We start from the raw sequence: 18203 nt of genomic DNA, 5'->3' as shown, positions 1-18203 counted from the left end.
CCTGTATTCCGGAATTAAAGTAGTCAGCATCATTAGTGACAAAGTATGGGTAACTTAAAGAAAGGGCTAATTGATCATTTTACCTGTATAGTAAATGTTTGCATGGTTTCTTTAACTCCCTTCCTTATTGTTAAGCAAGAGGAACAATAATATGGCAATGCTGAACAAAAATATATGGATAACTAAAATTTCTTCTTTCCCAGTTGGTTCGCCTCTGCAATGAAGGTGCTCAAACGATGGAAAGGACAGAAATGATGTACACTATTAATTCCCAATTGGAATTCAAGATCAAGGTACAATAATTCCCTTCAAAAGCTTTTACTTTTGTTTACTTTTTAATCGAATTACCTTCAATTTATATTTTCATATGCATCAAGTCACTGCTAGTATAAACATAGTTCATTACATGGTGGGTTAGTGCAGGGCCGGATCGAGTGGGGGTAGCCTGCCCCCGGCTCCGCCAAAGAGGGGGCGCCAGGCAAAGCTGCCAGCCGCCGGGAGCGCGCTGCAGCTTGCCGCGCAGAAGGCTGAGTGCAGGGTTGGGAGGCCCTTGCCTGCCCTGCCGATGTTCTTGTTTATATAATGGCCTTGAGAGAACATGTTATGCCCACATATCCATTACATTTTTAATTTGCAAAACTGTAATTGTGTACTTGAGAAAAGCATAGTCTCCAGTGTGGTCCAGATGTAATACCTTACTTCAGAGACTTCATTCCATTTCAGTCCTACATGCCACTTGTTCATATATTTCCTCCTCCTCTTCCTTACATGCTGGTTTGCTTTTCCATGGTTTCATGTAACAATACTTTGCTCTGATCTCCAAATTTGGTACCCTTAAGTCAGCCTTAATCTGCAGACCATCACTTTAATAGTTCAAAGGTTTGTCAGTATCAGTAGCCGCTTGATTTGGATACTTCTGTTTGTTTTGTTTCCCTGCCTTTCTCCCCAATGGGGACCCAAAGTGACTCACATCGTTCTCTCTTCCATTTATCCTCACAACAACCCTGTGAGGTAGGACATCATAATAAGATGTTATTTAAGCAGGTCGAAAAGGGAATTTACGCTTATGAGGGGAAGAGAGAGTGCTTTCTCAATCTTCCAGACTTGTTGGATCGTATGAATTGAGCTGATATTCTTAATTGCCCAACCAATGGTTAGGATACCCAGTTAGGGCTCTATACTTCTTTTCCTTCCCTCCTTTTATACATTTATTTTCATTTTGGGTCCAACTCCAGTACTGTGGTACATCTGTATGTTAATACTAATAATAGTTAGATTCAAAAAAGAGTTTGAAACTATGGTGGAATCAGATTTGCAAATTCATTTTTTGTTAACCATGGTTAGCATTCATTCCTATAGATATAATGCTGCATATCAAAAACGGAGAGGAGGAGGATTTTAAGTGCAAGGGAACTGTAGGGAGAGAAAGGATCTTGTCAAGTACTCTGGTTGTGTTAATGATTATTCTAGACATTAGTTTCAGGTGAGTGGCTCTGTGGTTCTTCAGTAGAAGAGCAAGATTCGACTCCAGTTGCACCTTAGAGACCAAATAGATTTCCAGGGAATGAGCTTTAAAGAGTCAAAGCTCAGTTTGTCAGATACAAGGATTGGAAAAAGGTGGGAGTCTTTATAATCTAGGTAGAGGATGGAAGGGATATACCTTGATAGAGCAGGGGTGCGAAGTGCAGAAAATTAGGATCTGTAATGAGAGCCAGGGTTGACTCAGGACATAGGATTTTTCTTGCACTACTGATACTAATTTTCTGCACTTCACACCACTGCTCTATCAAGCTAATTGCAACATGTATTATAACTAGCTTCCTGACAGTCTTAATTTGCAGTACCCCTCCCACCCACTACCTGGATTATAGAGACTTCTACCCTTTTCCACTCCTTGTATCTGATGAAGGGAGCTTTGACTGTCGAAAGCTCAAACCCTAGAAATTTAGTTCATCTGTAAGGTGCAACTGGGCTCGATTCCAGAGACTGAAATATTTGTACTAGTCTTTGTGCAAATGGTGTACGTGAGCACACCAAGTTAGGATTAGCAATTTCTTCCAATCCCATCTGAAAACATTTGGAAAAATACGTTTGCCACCATGGAACCAGGGAAACAGCCACACATGGTTTTATTTCATGGGATTCCACTCATTCTCTGTTATTTGACTTTAAGTTTACTGTTCATTTAAACAGTAATAGCTTCCCCCTCCCCCAACCATCCATAGGTTTCAGGCATTATGAGAATAATAAACCTTTTGCTTGAGTCTCTTTTTCTTCTGTTGCCTCATTTTGTACATCATAAACTGAATATTTCCAGAAAATGTGATTTCAGCTATGGGCCAAGTGCTTTCCAGATGGATTGTAAAAATTATCAATATCCTTGTTGGAATGTTCACCTCATTTTATGGACAGTAGAATAATTTTTTAAAGTCCGAAAAATGATTACTGTTTAAATGAACAGTAACACACGTTTTCTGGAATTTATCCAGATTTATAAATTGGTGCTGAAAATCAGAAACATACTCAGTTCAGATAGAATGTGCATTTCCTAAACATGCATATATGAAAACACGGTGTTAGGAAATGTATACATTTGGAATTTTTTTCCGTGTGCAATTTGTACGTTGCTATAAATCTCCCTAAAGCTATCAAGGCTTTGACATTATTATGATGACTTTCACCCTTAATAGAAAGCAGACAATATGATTTAGAGATCGATTGTGGTGTTTTCAAAGCTGAAACAGCCATCTATTCCAACAAGTCTTTTGGGCTATTTCTTCTCTCCTTGGAAGGAATAAAGAAGCCCCAAATGCCCTGCCACAAACAAGGTCGGATTGGCCATTGAACATACAGGGAACTTTCTCAGTGGGCCACTATCCTAGGGGCCCACTGGTAGTCAGCTACTCGAGCAAGTTGCCAGCATCTGAAGGGGCACCTGCTTCACACTGTCAGGAGCTCACCAGTTGACTCTTCATGCACTGTCATCAGTGCATGGGATAAAACAGTGGGTGAGCTAATGCCAGTGATGGTGTCGTAGGTAGCACTGGCTTGTACCTCTGCAGAGGACATTGAGCTTGGCTTCCTCCAGAGCCCTTTTAATTTCCCTGTCCAGTTCTGACCAGAAGGCAGCATAATCTACCCAGTAGTGCTCCTCCCACCCCCACCGCCAGATCCTGGCGCCATGTGTAGAAAGTTAGGTCAGATTAACAGTTGCTACTTGGAAAATAATAAAGCTACAATCAGTTACTTCATGCATATACAGCCAAAGAGGCACGTGTGCAGAATACAGTACAACTCATTTGATAGACTGAGAGGCCCTATTCCATGCATTTTCAAAGCATGAGTAGCTTGCTGATGTGTCTGAAGAAGAGGCTTTGACTCTCGAAAGCTTACACCCTGAAAATCTTGTTGGACTCACATCCTGCTGTTCTACAGCAGAACAGCACGGCTAGCCATCTAAAACAGAATCATCCTCTTGGATGTATGTACTGATGTCTTACTCAGGGTAATAGCTCATGAACTTGTACTTCACTGTCTTCATTCAGCCAAAGGGTAGTAGAAGAGGAAGAATTAAAAGGTGTAGTTGGAGAGTTCCTAATACAACGGACTCTCTTAAGCTAAGTGTGTAGACACACACTTAGCTTAAGAGAGTCCGTTGTATTAGGAACTCTCCAATATCTGGATAGACGACCAGCTAGGAATAAAAAACTACCCTGAGTTCCAGGATAGAAGAAAAGTGAAATACAGAAGTAAATTTTTGACAGTGTTAGTTCAAAATAATGGATTTCATAGAAGAGATGGTCTGTACCCCGCGATTGCATCAATGTAAGCTGTCCTCTTTGATTCTCAATACGATATATTGTTACCCTCAAAATGTCCATAGATTTGCATATTCAGTTTTGTTGAAAGCTTATACATAGAATATAATTTAAAAATTGATTATGAAAATATCCATTTTTCTCCAGGGAAATCTGAGTCTATGAAGAGACTAAAGTATAATTGTCTTACTTTGTAGCCTTTTCCATTGGTGTCTTCTTCCCGGTGGCTAGTGAAACGGGGTGAATTGACAGCATATGTGGAGGATACTGGGCTTTTCTCTAAAAGGACTTCCAAGCAACAGGTGTACTTCTTCCTCTTTAACGATGTTCTAATTATCACAAAGAAGAAAAGGTAAGAACTTTACTGAATATTTACTGTTTACAGTGGAGAAACTATAAATAAATAGCTGCATGATGCTCCTTTCTCTCCCTCTCTTAATATTGATTTAAGAGCTCTTTTTATGGAGCACTTGGAAAGGGATGGAGGCAAATATTCATTAGAAAACACAAGGCAATTCTTGCAGGTTTCCTTGTCTATCATTTATAGTTAGAGGTAGTAGAAGGGCTGGTTTGATTTAAAGTACAAAGTCTGAGGCCATTTTTGCCTAAAACATCAACTTTGCCCTTAAGAACTTTTGTTGCCACAAAACAAGAACTAGGAAAAAGAAGGTCCCCATTTAAACTTCTGACAGAACATCATTGAGGTTTTATACTTTTGATAGTGACTAAGATACATATGTTTTATGTACTGTGTTAGTAATGAAATAAAGCCACTTACTTAGATTTCGTTCCTGTGCTATCCTAAGGACATGTTCTTAAATATCTGTACATTATTTTTTTTCTCCATGGCACACTCTGAACACTAGTCACTAGTCAATGTAAGATTCATAGGAATATTATATCTGTTTTTTTTCTGTTCATACTTTGCACTGTATATGCCACAAGTGTTAGTTGTTTTGTTTTCTGCACAAAGTCTTAACTTCATATACTGATCACAGAAGCCAAGTTGTCTTTACACGCAGCCAGGCCACTTTAGCTTATACTGTCTCCTGTGATTGGCAGTCAGTTTCCAAGGCCTCAGGCTAGGGCTGCCATCCTCTAGATAGGGCCTGGAGATTTCTTAGAGTTACAACGGATCTCCAGAGAGAGATCAGTTCCTCTGGAGAAAAGGGGTGTTTTGGAGGACTCTGTGGCATCACATCCCCACTGGACTCCCTCCTCTCCCAAACTGTGTCCTCCCCAGGATCCACCCTCAAATTACTAGGATTTCCCCAACCTGGAGCTGGTCACCTGACCTCAGGCAGAAGTCCTTCTCAACACTGTCACCCAAGATCCTTTTCACTGAAGATGTTGTAAATAGAACCTCGAATTCTTACAGACACAAAGTATGCACTCTAGCCCTGAGGCTATAGTCTTTCTCCTCAAGAATCAGCCAAAGTTATTTAGAAGTCTTGAAAGAATTTTGATGCACTCTGTTTTTAGTAGACATGAATAGAGATGGGCATGAACCAGTAAAAAAAACGAACCATGCAGTCATGGTTCATCACGTTTCATGAACCACAAACTTTCACGAACCTGCCCCAGTTTGTAAACAGGTTTGTTTGGTTCATGAAAATGTCACTTCCGGGTCAGCATAAGGTCTGCAGAAAGCCTATCCTCTGTTGCCTAGGAAACTGATCAGCATGAGGCTGTCTGCAGTGATGAACCGAAAAACGAACCAAATGAACCGGCCTAAAGTTCGTGGTGGTTTGTCAGAAATGGGCTCTGATGAACTGCTGGTTCGCGAACCACGAACCGACTTGGTTCGTGCCAAACTTTGGTTTGTATTTCAATTCATGTCCATCTCTAGACATGAATTTTAAGAGGCTTAGTTTTAGAACTTCTAGAAAATTCATTCTGTGGATTCTAGCATGACTATACAGACATGAGCTTTTTCCTCTCTTGTAAAATGTGTATCTGTATTGTCAGACCAAGCATTTATCTGTACCCATGGATGTGAGCAGAACCAATGATGTCCAATTAGGCACTTGTTCCAAAATTAATCCAGTTCAAGATTGTCAATGTGTGCCAGAATGATCCAGGAGATTGTGTTGGTTTAATACTGTTGTGTTTAACACTGTTTAATATTGTCTGTATATTTAAAGTAAGCATTTAAAAATGTTTCACATACCAAAAGTGTCATTAAAAGAATTACATGTTATACTTACATTGAGCAATCAAGCTGAAAGGTATCTGAACAATGAGACTTATTCAGGTTTAGTTATAATAAGCCATAAGAAGGTTAAAGTATAATAAATCTCAGAGCATGAGGCATGTCCCAGTGGATCTTTATGCTTTAGTAGTTATGATTCTCAATTGAATACATGCTTAGTGGTTTTGGTATCTGTCTTTGGTCTTGAATTTTGTGTGATGTTGTAGGTGTATGGCTTAATTTGTTTATGCTATTTCTCCTAGCCTTCAAATTATAGGTCAACTATAATACAGAGGAGTAAAATAAATAGATTGTTTGATTTGGCCTGAATATTGGGTATTGTTCTTCTACTTTTAAAGTAATTAACATATCTTTAATGTGTCCATTATTGTTGAATTACATGGAATTCTACAGTGAGGATTTAAGATCCTTTTCCAGGGATAAGAATATTAAAACGTGGTTTTGAGGAATTCAGTTAAGGCCTTTCAGTTTTTCACTTTTCTATGGATAGTACAGGACATGATTTTTTTGAAAAAAATATAATTGTTCAATAAAGGTAGCAGAGCATGCTTGATTTAATGAGAAGGTTTAATACCAGAATAAATCATGGCTCAGAACCCACTAGGATGTCAGATTTCATCCTTCGAATTTGCACCAAAGAGAAGTCAGAGAAAGCTCTCAGACATGTATCAACTCATAGAATTTACTGTGCATGGAAAAGTAAATGTCTTGAGATATAGCTGGTCTCCCATTGCTATGGAAAATAGCATCCATTGGCCTGTTTTGGGGGAAGCTTAAAGGAAAGATGGCTTTAAAAGAAGATTAGACAGATTTGTGGGGGAGAGGTACATTAAAGCCATGGTGACTAAACAGAACCTCCATATTCAGGGGCAATAAAACCTTAAATATCAATGCTAAGAGGCAACATTAGTGAAAGACATTGGCCTCTATGCTTCTTTGTTGTTCCTGCAAGGCAACTGGTTGATTACTGTGTGAAATAGGATGATGATGGACCACTGGTACAATCCAGCAAGATTATTATGGACTTACGTATGGGCAAAAATAGGTAACCCCAAAAGGATGGACAGAGTAGGAAAAGAGCCTCTTTAACATGGTTAGCAAACCATTCTTTAGTAGAAAGAATGCTGCCATTTTTAAGACGAGTTTTTGTTTGGTTGTTGTGGGTTTTCCGGGCTGTATTGCCGTGGTCTTGGCATTGTAGTTCCTGACGTTTCGCCAGCAGCTGTGGCTGGCATCTTCAGAGGTGTAGCACCAAAAGACAGAGATCTCTCAGTGTCACAGTGTGGAAAAGATGTAGGTCATTTGTATCTACTCAGGAGGGGTGGGGTTGAGCTGAGTCATCCTGTAAGAGTTTCCCAGGGTGTGGAATGCTAATGGCGGGAGGCTTCACTGTATCCTGAGGAGGTTCTTTTGCATATGGATTGGTACTTGATGTGCTAATCTTCTCTGCAGGGCTGTTGTCGAGTATAGAGTGTTTTGTTAGCCTGGTGTTTTTCAGAACTGGAAACCATGCTCTGTTCATTCTTAAGGTTTCTTCTTTCCTGTTGAAGTTTTGCTTATGCTTGTGAATTTCAATGGCTTCCCTGTGCAGTCTGACAAAGTAGTTGGAAGTGTTGTCCAGTATTTTGGTGTCCTGGAATAAGATACTGTGCCCTGTTTGAGTTAGGCTATGTTCAGCCACTGCTGATTTTTCAGGCTGTCCAAGTCTGCAGTGTCTTTCATGTTCTTTTATTCTTGTCTGGATGCTACGCTTTGTGGTCCCGATGTAAACTTGTCCACAGCTGCAGGGTATACGGTATACTCCTGCAGAGGTGAGGGGGTCTCTACTGTCTTTTGCTGATCGTAGCATCTGTTGTATTTTTCAGGTGGGTCTGAATACTGCTTGAGTTTTTGTTTGTTTGCTACTTTATCTGTTTAAACACATTTAGCTCACTTTAGTCCCTAGCACCATCATCCCAAAAAGACACCAGACAACCATACTTACTTAGGTGTAACTATTTTATTTAAATGGCTGGTCTATATCATAAGCTGTTAGCATATTTAAGGGCAGGATGCACTAGGCAGCCCACAGCTACTGTCATCAGACAGCTCCGCCCTAATACCCAACATGGCTGGCAATTTTTGCTCGCTTTTGTTTTTCTGCACCTGCACATGAACTATGCTGAGAGCTGCCAGGCCTCATCTCCATCCCTCCGTGTGCTGCTCAAACAACTAAGGGTGGGTTGACGCTCAGCAACAAGGGTATTCCCTCCCAACCTCCATAAAACAAATGATGAGCTCTTGCAGGAACAGCCCTTCATTGTAGGAATGGATGCCTCAGGGCACTCACCAGTTTGTCCTACCTGTAATGAAAAACCTACCCTATTCCTGCCATTCCTAGTTATGGTCTAACCAGTTCAAAGACCAGTCCGATGTATCCTGTCCTCCCTGTGACAACATGAAGCAGATGAAAAAAATGGTCCTTAAAATGCCAATCAAATTAAACCCAAACATTCCTGTTCAGTCCCAAAGTTTTCCTAGGAGAGCATGGATGGATCAAATGCCCGCATGGGAAAGACAATAAGCCCTTTTTATGGCTACACCACAGGGTTCTCTTAAGCTACAGTCAGCCCAGGCCGATATTGGTTCTACCACCACTGCAGCTCTCAAAGCCCACAGCTGCAAACCAAAGCTCCAAAAGCCAAAGACTTGTTTTTCTGACCATGCATGGCCTTTAAATTACCTGAAGAAAGGGAGGGAGGAATGCTTATCTCATATCTTACATATTTAGCTGCTTAGATATTCCCAATTTCCTCCCTCTTATAAATATGTTAACAAAAGTCAACCACACACAAAAGAAGCATCTTTTCCAGAAACTAGAAATGGCTGCTTCTAATGAAGTAGGTGAGCTCCATAGGGCAGCTATGTTGGAAGCTCAATTGCATACGCTATACCTATACAAACATACATATATACACATACACACACACACATATACATACATATGTGAGTGTGTGTATGTGTATATATAATGAATATATATATATATATATATATATATATATATATATATATATATATATATATATATATATATATATATATATATATATATATATATATATATATATATATAAGTCTTACTTCATGGTCTACAAACCCCTAAGGAAAATGCGCTGTCTGTGCCTAATGACTTGTTAGCCCATGAGATAATCCTTGGAATGGAATGCAGCTGGACTTCTTAACTGGGAAGCCAGCCAAAGGTCAAGAAATGCTTTGGAATGCTACCTGTTCACAGCTGGTGCTACATTCACCAGGATAAAATTCAGAATAATGTTAAACCTAATTAAACAACATAAGTGACTGAGGCATCAGTTTAAATAATTGCCATGCAACCTCTGTGGATCTCGGAACCAAAAGTTTTTTTTTTTTAAAAAAAAATTGTGCTTATAATGTTATTGCCAGTGACACAAATCCTAGCATTTTAATGATGCAAGAAAGAGCACCATCACAAACACGGAAGGAAAAATAAAATGGGAGTGTGTGTATGTGTATAAAAGGGGGGAAAAGTCTCCCTGTATATTGAGGTGTGGTGATGTGTGCAAATAGAAACTGAAATGTAAGAACAAACTAAGTAAATCTCTTGTTTCCCTGCATACATTGAGGCATTTTTTTCTTTATAAACCCACTCTTGCATATCCATTTTCATATAACATCTGCAAGCCATCTTCTACAAAGGAACACCCATAATAGTGCTTATTTTTTGGCATTGTTCATATAATAGATTGTGTGCACTGTAAATAAATATCCCACTCCTCTTAAAATTTCATTTTGTAATTCTAGAGCAACAACACTCTGGAATTCATTGCTTTACAAACTCTAGGAAATTAACTATTTAAGTAAAAATGTCTCTATAATTTTTATTTGTTATAATTTCTCTCTCATTTTTGTTGGAATCAACAGTCACACTGTTGAAGTTTAATTTGTAATTGTTACTGTTGTATTGTTAATTTGTAATTGTTACCGTTACACCACACGGGAGACCCAGGTTGAAATCCTCGCTCTGTCATGGAAGCTGCTGCACTAGTTACTTACCATAACTTCACTCGCAAGGTTGTTGAGAGGACAAATGAAGGAGCAAAGAGTGATATATACCACTGAGTTCCTTGAAGAAAAGGCAGTCAACACTGCCTGGGGTGCCTCCTTCAGCCTCAGCTCAGCTTAAGTGAGCCTAAGAATTAGGAGAGGAGGGGGGTTCTGATGAGCTCTGAGGCAAGTCAGACCAGTGGGATGGCATTAGCCATTTAACTCCCCGCTCTCCACTGTTGGGTGAGCTTCCTGCAGCAGCCAGCACTCTGGCCACTCAGCAGCCTTGGCCGCCCCTGCTGATTGCTGCTCCCAGTCACCAATAGCTGGACTTGAAATTTGCCCCAGGGGTATGGTCAGGGCTGCACCATCCCATTAGGCTGTCATTGCTGCTTGTGCTCAGCTCTCCTCTTAGCCTGAAGGCCCATTCTGGAATGGGCCGCCTGGCATGATTGCTGCCGCCATCATTGCTTTCCTCCTCATTGGGTTGGCCATCCTCTAATGAGCAGGTAAATGTGGTAGTAGGATTCCCAACCCTGGACAATGATGTATCATTGATTGGTCGATGTATCCCTTTATTCAGACTTGAATAATGCATACTTCAGCAATGCCATGCTGGAGTGCCCCTTTGAAATTCCTTTGCTCCTGATTTGAAAGCATAATTCTTCATCAGTGCCCTAGAAGACTAACAGTACAATCCTAAACAGAGTTGACTTCAATGCGCATTGGAAGTGCTGGTTTATTTCAGATTTTTTTAAATTCCCCCTTTTGGATGGACAGTGGCCTGTTTGTTATATATAGATGGCAGAAAGATATTGTTGAAATCCCTTCCATCATTATATTGTTTCTTTCTGCGGGTACGGTCTTGGATTGTAAGTTCCTTAGGACAGGAACCTGGATGTTTGGTTATACTATCTTGTAAAAAAAAGCATACAGTGCTATGTACAATACTGTTTAATTAACATTATTACATTTTTGTTATTTAATTTCATTCTTGAAAAGCAACAAGGGACTGTGAAAATCTTCCTGATTTTATTCCCAGGCTCCTTAGACTTTACAGTGTATTGCTTCCACTGTTTTAATTTTATCATCAAACTTTGCTTGCTTTAAACGAATCAAAACTAAAAGCTAGCACTATCAATGATCTGATACCTTCTGTTCATCTTCGTTCTTCTGTGCCTCCACACATGGGGACTGCGCAGGCGCAGGCCAGCCGCCGGAGAATTTTCTAGAGCTTCCATGGCTCCGAAGGGGCCGTTTGTCGCGCGCCTCAGCGACCGTTTTCCCGCCCAAACGGTCACGTGATCCTCCAGCGACCAACGGCCCCTTCCCTCAGTTCTCTTCTTGCCGCCGCTTGGAGAGAACGTGAGCTTCGTTGCTCTGTGCTTTTTTGTGCTTCGTGCTTTATTCTGACTGATTGCTTGGCTTTTGACTTCGGACTTCGTGACCTCGGCTATTCTTCGGATCTCGTTTGGACTTTGTTGTGGACTCGGTAATTTGACTCGGACTGTTTTTGACCTTCCTTTCGCGTGCCCCTGAAGATGGCCTCAAAGGCTCTCTTCAAGCATTGCCTCCAATGCCACACTAAAATGGCCAAGACCGATGGCCATGAACTGTGCTTGTTCTGTTTGGGGGAGACCCATAATGTAACGGCCTGTAAAATTTGCCAGGGCTTCACCAACAAGGCCCGACAGGAGCGCAAGGCCCGACTTAACTCCTCCCTGTGGCAGAAGGTCATGTCCGGAGGCGCCCCGTTGCCCTCCTCCAAGGCCGGCCCTAGCCCCTCTGCCGAACGGCATTCCAGAGCTGGCTCAGTGGCCTCCGCGAGGTCGGGGTCGAAACCGCGTCCCCCGAGTGCCTCGGCGTCGAGAGCGGCCTCTCCAGCGCAGGGACCGGTGCGGCCGCCCCGTAGCGCATCTTCCACCAGGTCGGATCCGAGACCGACATCGGAACCGAGGATCCGTCTACCGAGTCCCCGATCGGAACCGACGACCGGGTCGATTCCGGTAAAACCTAAGAGATCGAGGCCGAGGTCCCCTTCGAAGGCGAGGAGCGCGTCGGTTCCGAGGTCTTCTTCGGAACCGGCGAAGAAGAAGAAGAAGACCAAACATCACCGGTCGCCGCATCCCGCTCCCCAGGAAGAGGTCATCGTGCTTCCTCACACGCCTTCCCCTCATCTGGATTCCCCGGAGCCAGAGGACATCTCCGTGCCGGTGCCGGATCCGATGGCCTTCGAGACGGTGCCCGCAGAATTCTCTTCGGGACCGGAGCCGAGCCCGCGCCGTCGGATCCGAACATCGCCTGCTCTTCGGTCGCCGAGGCTGGAACCGAGCCCGTCTCCTCGTCGGAGCCGTCCGTCGCCTGCCCGTCCGTCTCCACCAGCTGCCGGTCGTGAGCGACGTCGGTCTGGGGACAGTGTCCGATCGGTCCGGTCCACTGCGTCCCGACATCGACAGGCCTCCTACCTCCCCTCGCCATACCATTGCCAGTGGGAAGGGGCACCTGCAGGTTTCTCCGTGTCGGAACCGAGGCCTTCGACATCGAGGTCGACGTGAGCTCCCCCTCCGCACCAGGTTCCGGAATCCCAGCTCGGTTCCGATGAGGAGGATGTGGAGAGCTTTGGCGGCTACCAGTCGGAGTCCTGGTCCGAACCATCGCCAGCTGAAGAGCTTGTACCATCTGCGGACTCGCCATTCGAGGACCTCCGCATCTACGCCGACCAGATGGCAAGGATGGCCAAGGCTCTCGAGATGGACATCTCCTCGGCAGTTCCCCAGACCAAGGACAAGCTCCTCAAACGCATTTACGGAGACAACCCGGCATACGTTGGCTTCCCCATGCTCGAGGGTCTTGAGGAAATCGTGGAGAAGGTGTGGCAGGTGCCCTGCGATCAACCTCCAACATCCAAGAGGATTGAGCAGCTCTACAAGATCAAGCAGGGTACCTGGCCGGCGCTGGTGAAACACCCTCCACCTTCCTCCTTGGTCACAGAGGAGTTCAACCCCAGGCGATCGGGTCACTCCTCGGTACCTGCCGATAAGGAGGGCAAGAAACTGGATGCCATGGGCAGGCGCCAATACATTGTTTCTTCCCTAGGTCTGAGGATTGCCAACTATCAGACCATCATGGCAGGGTACCAGCTGTACCTCTGGGAGAAGTTGGCATCCTATACACGAGACCTCCCTCCTGAGCAGAAGGCTGTGGTGTCCCTGCTGCAGACAGAGGCTGTGAGGCTGTCTAAGCAGCAGATGAACGCTGGAAGCCACGCTGCTGACACTGCTGCTAGAGGGATGGCTTCGGCGGTGGTCCTCAGGCGCCACTCCTGGTTGCGGTCTACGGCCCTGTCCCAAGAGGTGCGTTCCAGAGTGGAGAGCATGCCATTTGAGGGGGATTCGCTCTTTTCCAAAGCGACCGACGAGACCCTGAAGAAAAAGAAAGAGGACCGGCAGACGGCGCGGTCTTTGGGTCTGGCTCCAGCGGACAAGCCCTCCTCCAGGTCACGGTACGCTCCCCGATCTGGCCCTTACCATTACCAGGGCAGATACCATCAACAGCGGCCAGGCTACCAGCAGTATCCTGCCTACCAACAGCGGCCTTACCCTCCCGCACAACAGCAGAGGAGGCGTCGGCCCTTCAAGCCTCGTCCGGCACAACAACCGGCCCAGCAGAAGGATCAGCAGGGCACCGGGAGGCAGTACTGACGGGTCACGCCAGCCGTATCCCCGAACTTTTCGGACAGACTTAGTCCACTCCTCTCTGAGTGGGAGTCAATAACATCTGACTCATGGGTCTTAACTATTGTTGAACTGGGATACGGGCTGGAGTTCGTTGAGCTGCCTAGATGCAGTTCACCCCTGACAGCTGTCAATAACACTATGGCCGAGCTGGATGCGGAGATCGTGTCGCTCTTGGCCAAGGGTGCTGTGGAAGAATTGCCCTATGAGGACTCTGTGAAGGGATTCTTCTCTAGGTTCTTCCTGGTCCCTAAGAAGGATGGGGGCTTACGTCCCATCTTAGATCTGAGGGGCCTTAATGCCTTCCTCAAGGTGACCAAATTCAAAATGGTAACGTTGGCGGCTGTGATCGCCTTGCTGAAACAGGGGGATTGGTTTGCGGTTCTTGACTTAAAAGACGCATACTTTCACGTGGGCATACGGAAGGAGCACAGGAAGTACCTGAGCTTTGTTTACCGGCAAAGGGTTTTCCGGTATAAGGTGCTCCCCTTTGGCCTGTCCACTGCCCCACGAGTGTTCACTAAATGTGTGGCCCCTGTGGTTTCCTTCCTACGGGAGGAAGGCTGTACCATCTTTCCGTACCTCGATGACTGGCTCATCGTGGCTGAATCAGAGTCTAGGCTGGTGCAGGACATTGGCTTGGTACTTAGCACTTGCCAACGCCTGGGGCTCCTGGTGAACTTGGAGAAATCCAAACTGGTGCCCAACTGCAAGGTGTCCTACATTGGTGCACTGTTAGACTCTGTGGAGGGTAAGGCCCTGCTCCCCTTGGAGGGGGCTCGGTCCCTAAGGGGTCTAGTGTCCATGTTTAAAAGGAACCGGTTCCAGTCTGTGCGCACTATCCAGTGCTTACTAGGGCATATGGCAGCGGCCACCTCTGTGGTGCCTTTCGCTAGGCTGCGTATGCGCCCTCTACAGAACTGGTTTGTGCGGAGGTATGATGCTCTACTGCACCCTCCGTCCCTCAAATTCTCTATCCCGAGGGTCATCCTCTCCTCCTTGGACTGGTGGCTGTCTGATGACAACTTGTTTAGAGGGACCCCTTTCGGGTATCAACACCATGACATCACGGTTACCACTGATGCCTCTCTGTTGGGATGGGGGGCTTACTGTGGTGATGTGGCTGTGCAAGATGTCTGGTCTGACAGGGAAAAGACCCTCCATATCAATGTGCTTGAACTAAGGGCCATTCGTTTCGCACTTGTGTCTCTTACAGCACTGCTGAGAAATCGTCAGGTCTTGGTACAGACGGACAACACGACTGCCATGTACTACGTGAATCAGCAGGGGGCACAGTGTCCATGGCCCTGTGCCGGGAAGCCACACTCACTTGGCAGTGGGCTATCAAGAACGGCGTGTCGCTTCGTGCTATACACGTGGCTGGGTCGGACAATGCCCGGGCAGATGCCCTCAGCAGGGTCCCTTTACTGGAACACGAGTGGGAACTGAACGTAGAGTGCGTTGGGCCGATCTTCCAGATGTGGGGTCATCCAGTGATAGATGTGTTCGCCACTGCGGCGACCACCAAGGCCCACACGTTCTGTTCCAGGGCAGGGAGCGACCCCCTCTCTATTGGGGATGCCTTCCAGTTTACGTGGACGCAGGGCTTGCACTACATGTTTCCTCCATTCCCCTTGATTCCCAGGGTCTTGTGCAAGATAGAGGAGGACGGGACGGACTGCATTCTAGTGGCCCCCTTCTGGCCACGGCAGGTTTGGTTCCCGAAGCTCCTGCGGATGTCCCAACGGACGTATGTGAGTCTGCCCCCTCGGCAAGACCTTCTCCTAAACGGGAGCCTGGTCCACCACGATCCAAGGAAGCTGCATCTAACGGCTTGGCGGATCGTTCCTCCCCGATAGGCTTTACTGACGAGGTACAGAGGGTCCTCCTGAATGCTCGTCGGCCATCCACTAGGCGCGCTTATGCGGCCAAGTGGCGCAGGTTTGAGCTCTGGGCACTTGCCAGAGGAGTGGTGCCTGACAACAGTCCCTTGGGGGTGGTGTTCGAGTATTTGTGCCACTTGCGTGGCCTGGGCTTGAAGGCTTCCTCCCTCAAGGTCCACCTGGCAGCGATATCAGCTGCTCACACCCGAGTTGAGGGTGCTACGGTGTTTTCTCACCCACAATCCCGCCAGTTCCTTAAGGGCATGTACAATCTTTACCCACCTGTGTCAGCGCCAGTGCCTCAGTGGTCGCTGTCCTTGGTGCTCTCACGTCTCATGTTGCCTCCATTTGAACCGATGGCTACATGCCCCTTGGATATGCTATCCTACAAGGTGGCATTCTTGGTGGCCGTCACATCGGCCAGAAGGGTCAGTGAGCTGTCTGCACTGCGGTCTGACCCTCCCTTTCTTGTGTTTCATCCCAACAAGGTGGTCCTGCGTCCCTGCCTTGGGTTCCTGCCCAAGGTGGTGTCCGCCTTCCACCTCTCGCAGGATATCTCACTGCCTGCTTTCTTTCCTCAACCTTCCTCTAAGGGGGAAAAGGCCCTTCATTCCCTAGACTTGAAGAGGGCCCTAGCCTATTACCTGGATAGGACGAAGGGATTCCGCTCCAGTCCTCACCTGTTTGTATGTTTTGGGGCCAAGGACAAGGGTAGCAGGGCTTCCTCACAGACCCTGTCTAGGTGGATTGTGTCGGCCATTAGCAAGGCCTATTCCCTGGCAGGGGTGGCTTGCCCGCTTCATGTCAGAGCCCACTCCACGCGGTCCCAAGCATCCTCTTCGGCACTCCTCAGGGGGGTGCCCCTGGTTAACATTTGTAAAGCAGCCACATGGTCCTCTGCAGACACCTTTGTCAGGCATTACGCCGTTGATGTCAATGCGGAGCAGGATGTATCTGTGGCCAAGGCTGTCTTACACTCCCTCTTTTCCTGAGGGAGTTTTGGTTTGACTTCCTTGACGTACCTGTTGGGTACCCTTGAGTGGAAGTGTGTATATATGTACCTTGGGGGTGTGTATATATGTAAATATTGAGTATTTATGTGTCCTTACACAGTATTTTTACATAGATGTATATATGCATGTCTATTTATTGTTGATCTTGTTTGCTTAATAAAATTGTGTTGGACTTCACCCCCGCCTTCCTTATTGTGTGAAGCTTGGTACACTCCCATGTGTGGAGGCACAGAAGAACGAAGATGAAAACAGGGTTAACATACCTGTAACTTATGTTCATCGAGTTCTTCTGTGCTGACACACAACCCTCCCTCCTACCCCGCTGTGAACTCCAATGCACAATACTGTGATGGCTGTAACGGATATTGGTGTTTTTAAGGTGTTACGGCTGAAGTGTGTTGGTCAAGCGGCGGCAAGGGAGAACTGAGGGAAGGGGCCGTTGGTCGCTGGAGGATCACGTGACCGTTTGGGCGGGAAAACGGTCGCTGAGGCGCGCGACAAACGGCCCCTTCGGAGCCATGGAAGCTCTAGAAAATTCTCCGGCGGCTGGCCTGCGCCTGCGCAGTCCCCATGTGTGTCAGCACAGAAGAACTCGATGAACATAAGTTACAGGTATGTTAACCCTGTTTTCCCTGCGGCAGTTGCAGTTAACGGACAGAGTACTGTTTCATGTTTAACGACAGGAGTTTGAAGATTTAGCTTCCTGGAAAAGCAAACTAAGAAAGGAATGCTGCTTCTTACTTAATTTGAAATATTAATTTATGCTTATGTGTTAGAAAGATGGATAAAATAATAGCAGAACAACCCGTATTGGCCATTTGTTCTTTGCTTGACAGACTAGTCTTCATCTCCTCCTTTAAATGGAACAAAGTTAGGGCATTTACATCACCAAAAGAACATCACAGACATGTAAACTGCATCACTGAATGGAATTCTGTATGGCTCAAAGATTAACTTCATTTGTCTCTTTGACAAGCAGATGCTTTGTAAACATTCTGTATTTTCCCCTTCTTTGCTGAAAGGAGGAAAATGTCTGAATAATTATGTGCAATGGAATGTTCTTAGAAATTGGCTGTGTTGCAAACTGACTCCCAATGCATTTAGTGGTGATTTGTCTCTAAGCCATTGTCTCTCTCTCCTCCCTGCTTTTGTTTTTTACAGTGAAGAGAGCTACAATGTCACAGACTATTCCTTAAGGGATCAGCTGTTAGTTGAACAGTGTGACAGTGAAGAGCTGAATTCCTCTCCTGTAAAAAACAGTACAACTATGCTTTACTCCCGGCAGACTTCTGCAAATCACCTCTTCAGATTAAGTATCCTAAGTAACTATGCAGGAGAGAAAATTGAACTTCTGCTGGGAACTGAAACTCAGTAAGTAAAGAACACATTTTTCTCAATTTACTTTTCACACCCAGGCTTCATCTCTCCATTGGAGAAGAATATACATTGTCCCAGGTTCTACTGTCATCTGCTCAGTG

At 45.4% G+C, this 18203-nt stretch overlaps 1 protein-coding gene across 2 annotated transcripts in view; it reads left to right on the top strand.

Moving 5' to 3' along the window:
- The window catches only part of ARHGEF26 (Rho guanine nucleotide exchange factor 26), an 84925-nt gene that overhangs the window by 55311 nt on the left and 11411 nt on the right, over positions 1 to 18203 (top strand). For both annotated transcript variants that reach the window (XM_054983093.1, XM_054983092.1), the window contains 3 exons: positions 204 to 293; positions 4016 to 4170; positions 17887 to 18096. In XM_054983093.1, coding sequence (XP_054839068.1) covers positions 204 to 293; positions 4016 to 4170; positions 17887 to 18096 — 455 coding nt within the window. The remainder of the gene's footprint in view (positions 1 to 203; positions 294 to 4015; positions 4171 to 17886; positions 18097 to 18203) is intronic.

Source organism: Eublepharis macularius, chromosome 6, assembly GCF_028583425.1.
Source record: "Eublepharis macularius isolate TG4126 chromosome 6, MPM_Emac_v1.0, whole genome shotgun sequence".
Taxonomy (NCBI): domain Eukaryota; kingdom Metazoa; phylum Chordata; class Lepidosauria; order Squamata; family Eublepharidae; genus Eublepharis; species Eublepharis macularius.
The sequence above is the reverse complement of the archived record's forward strand: the minus strand, read 5'-3'. Positions and strand labels throughout refer to the sequence as shown.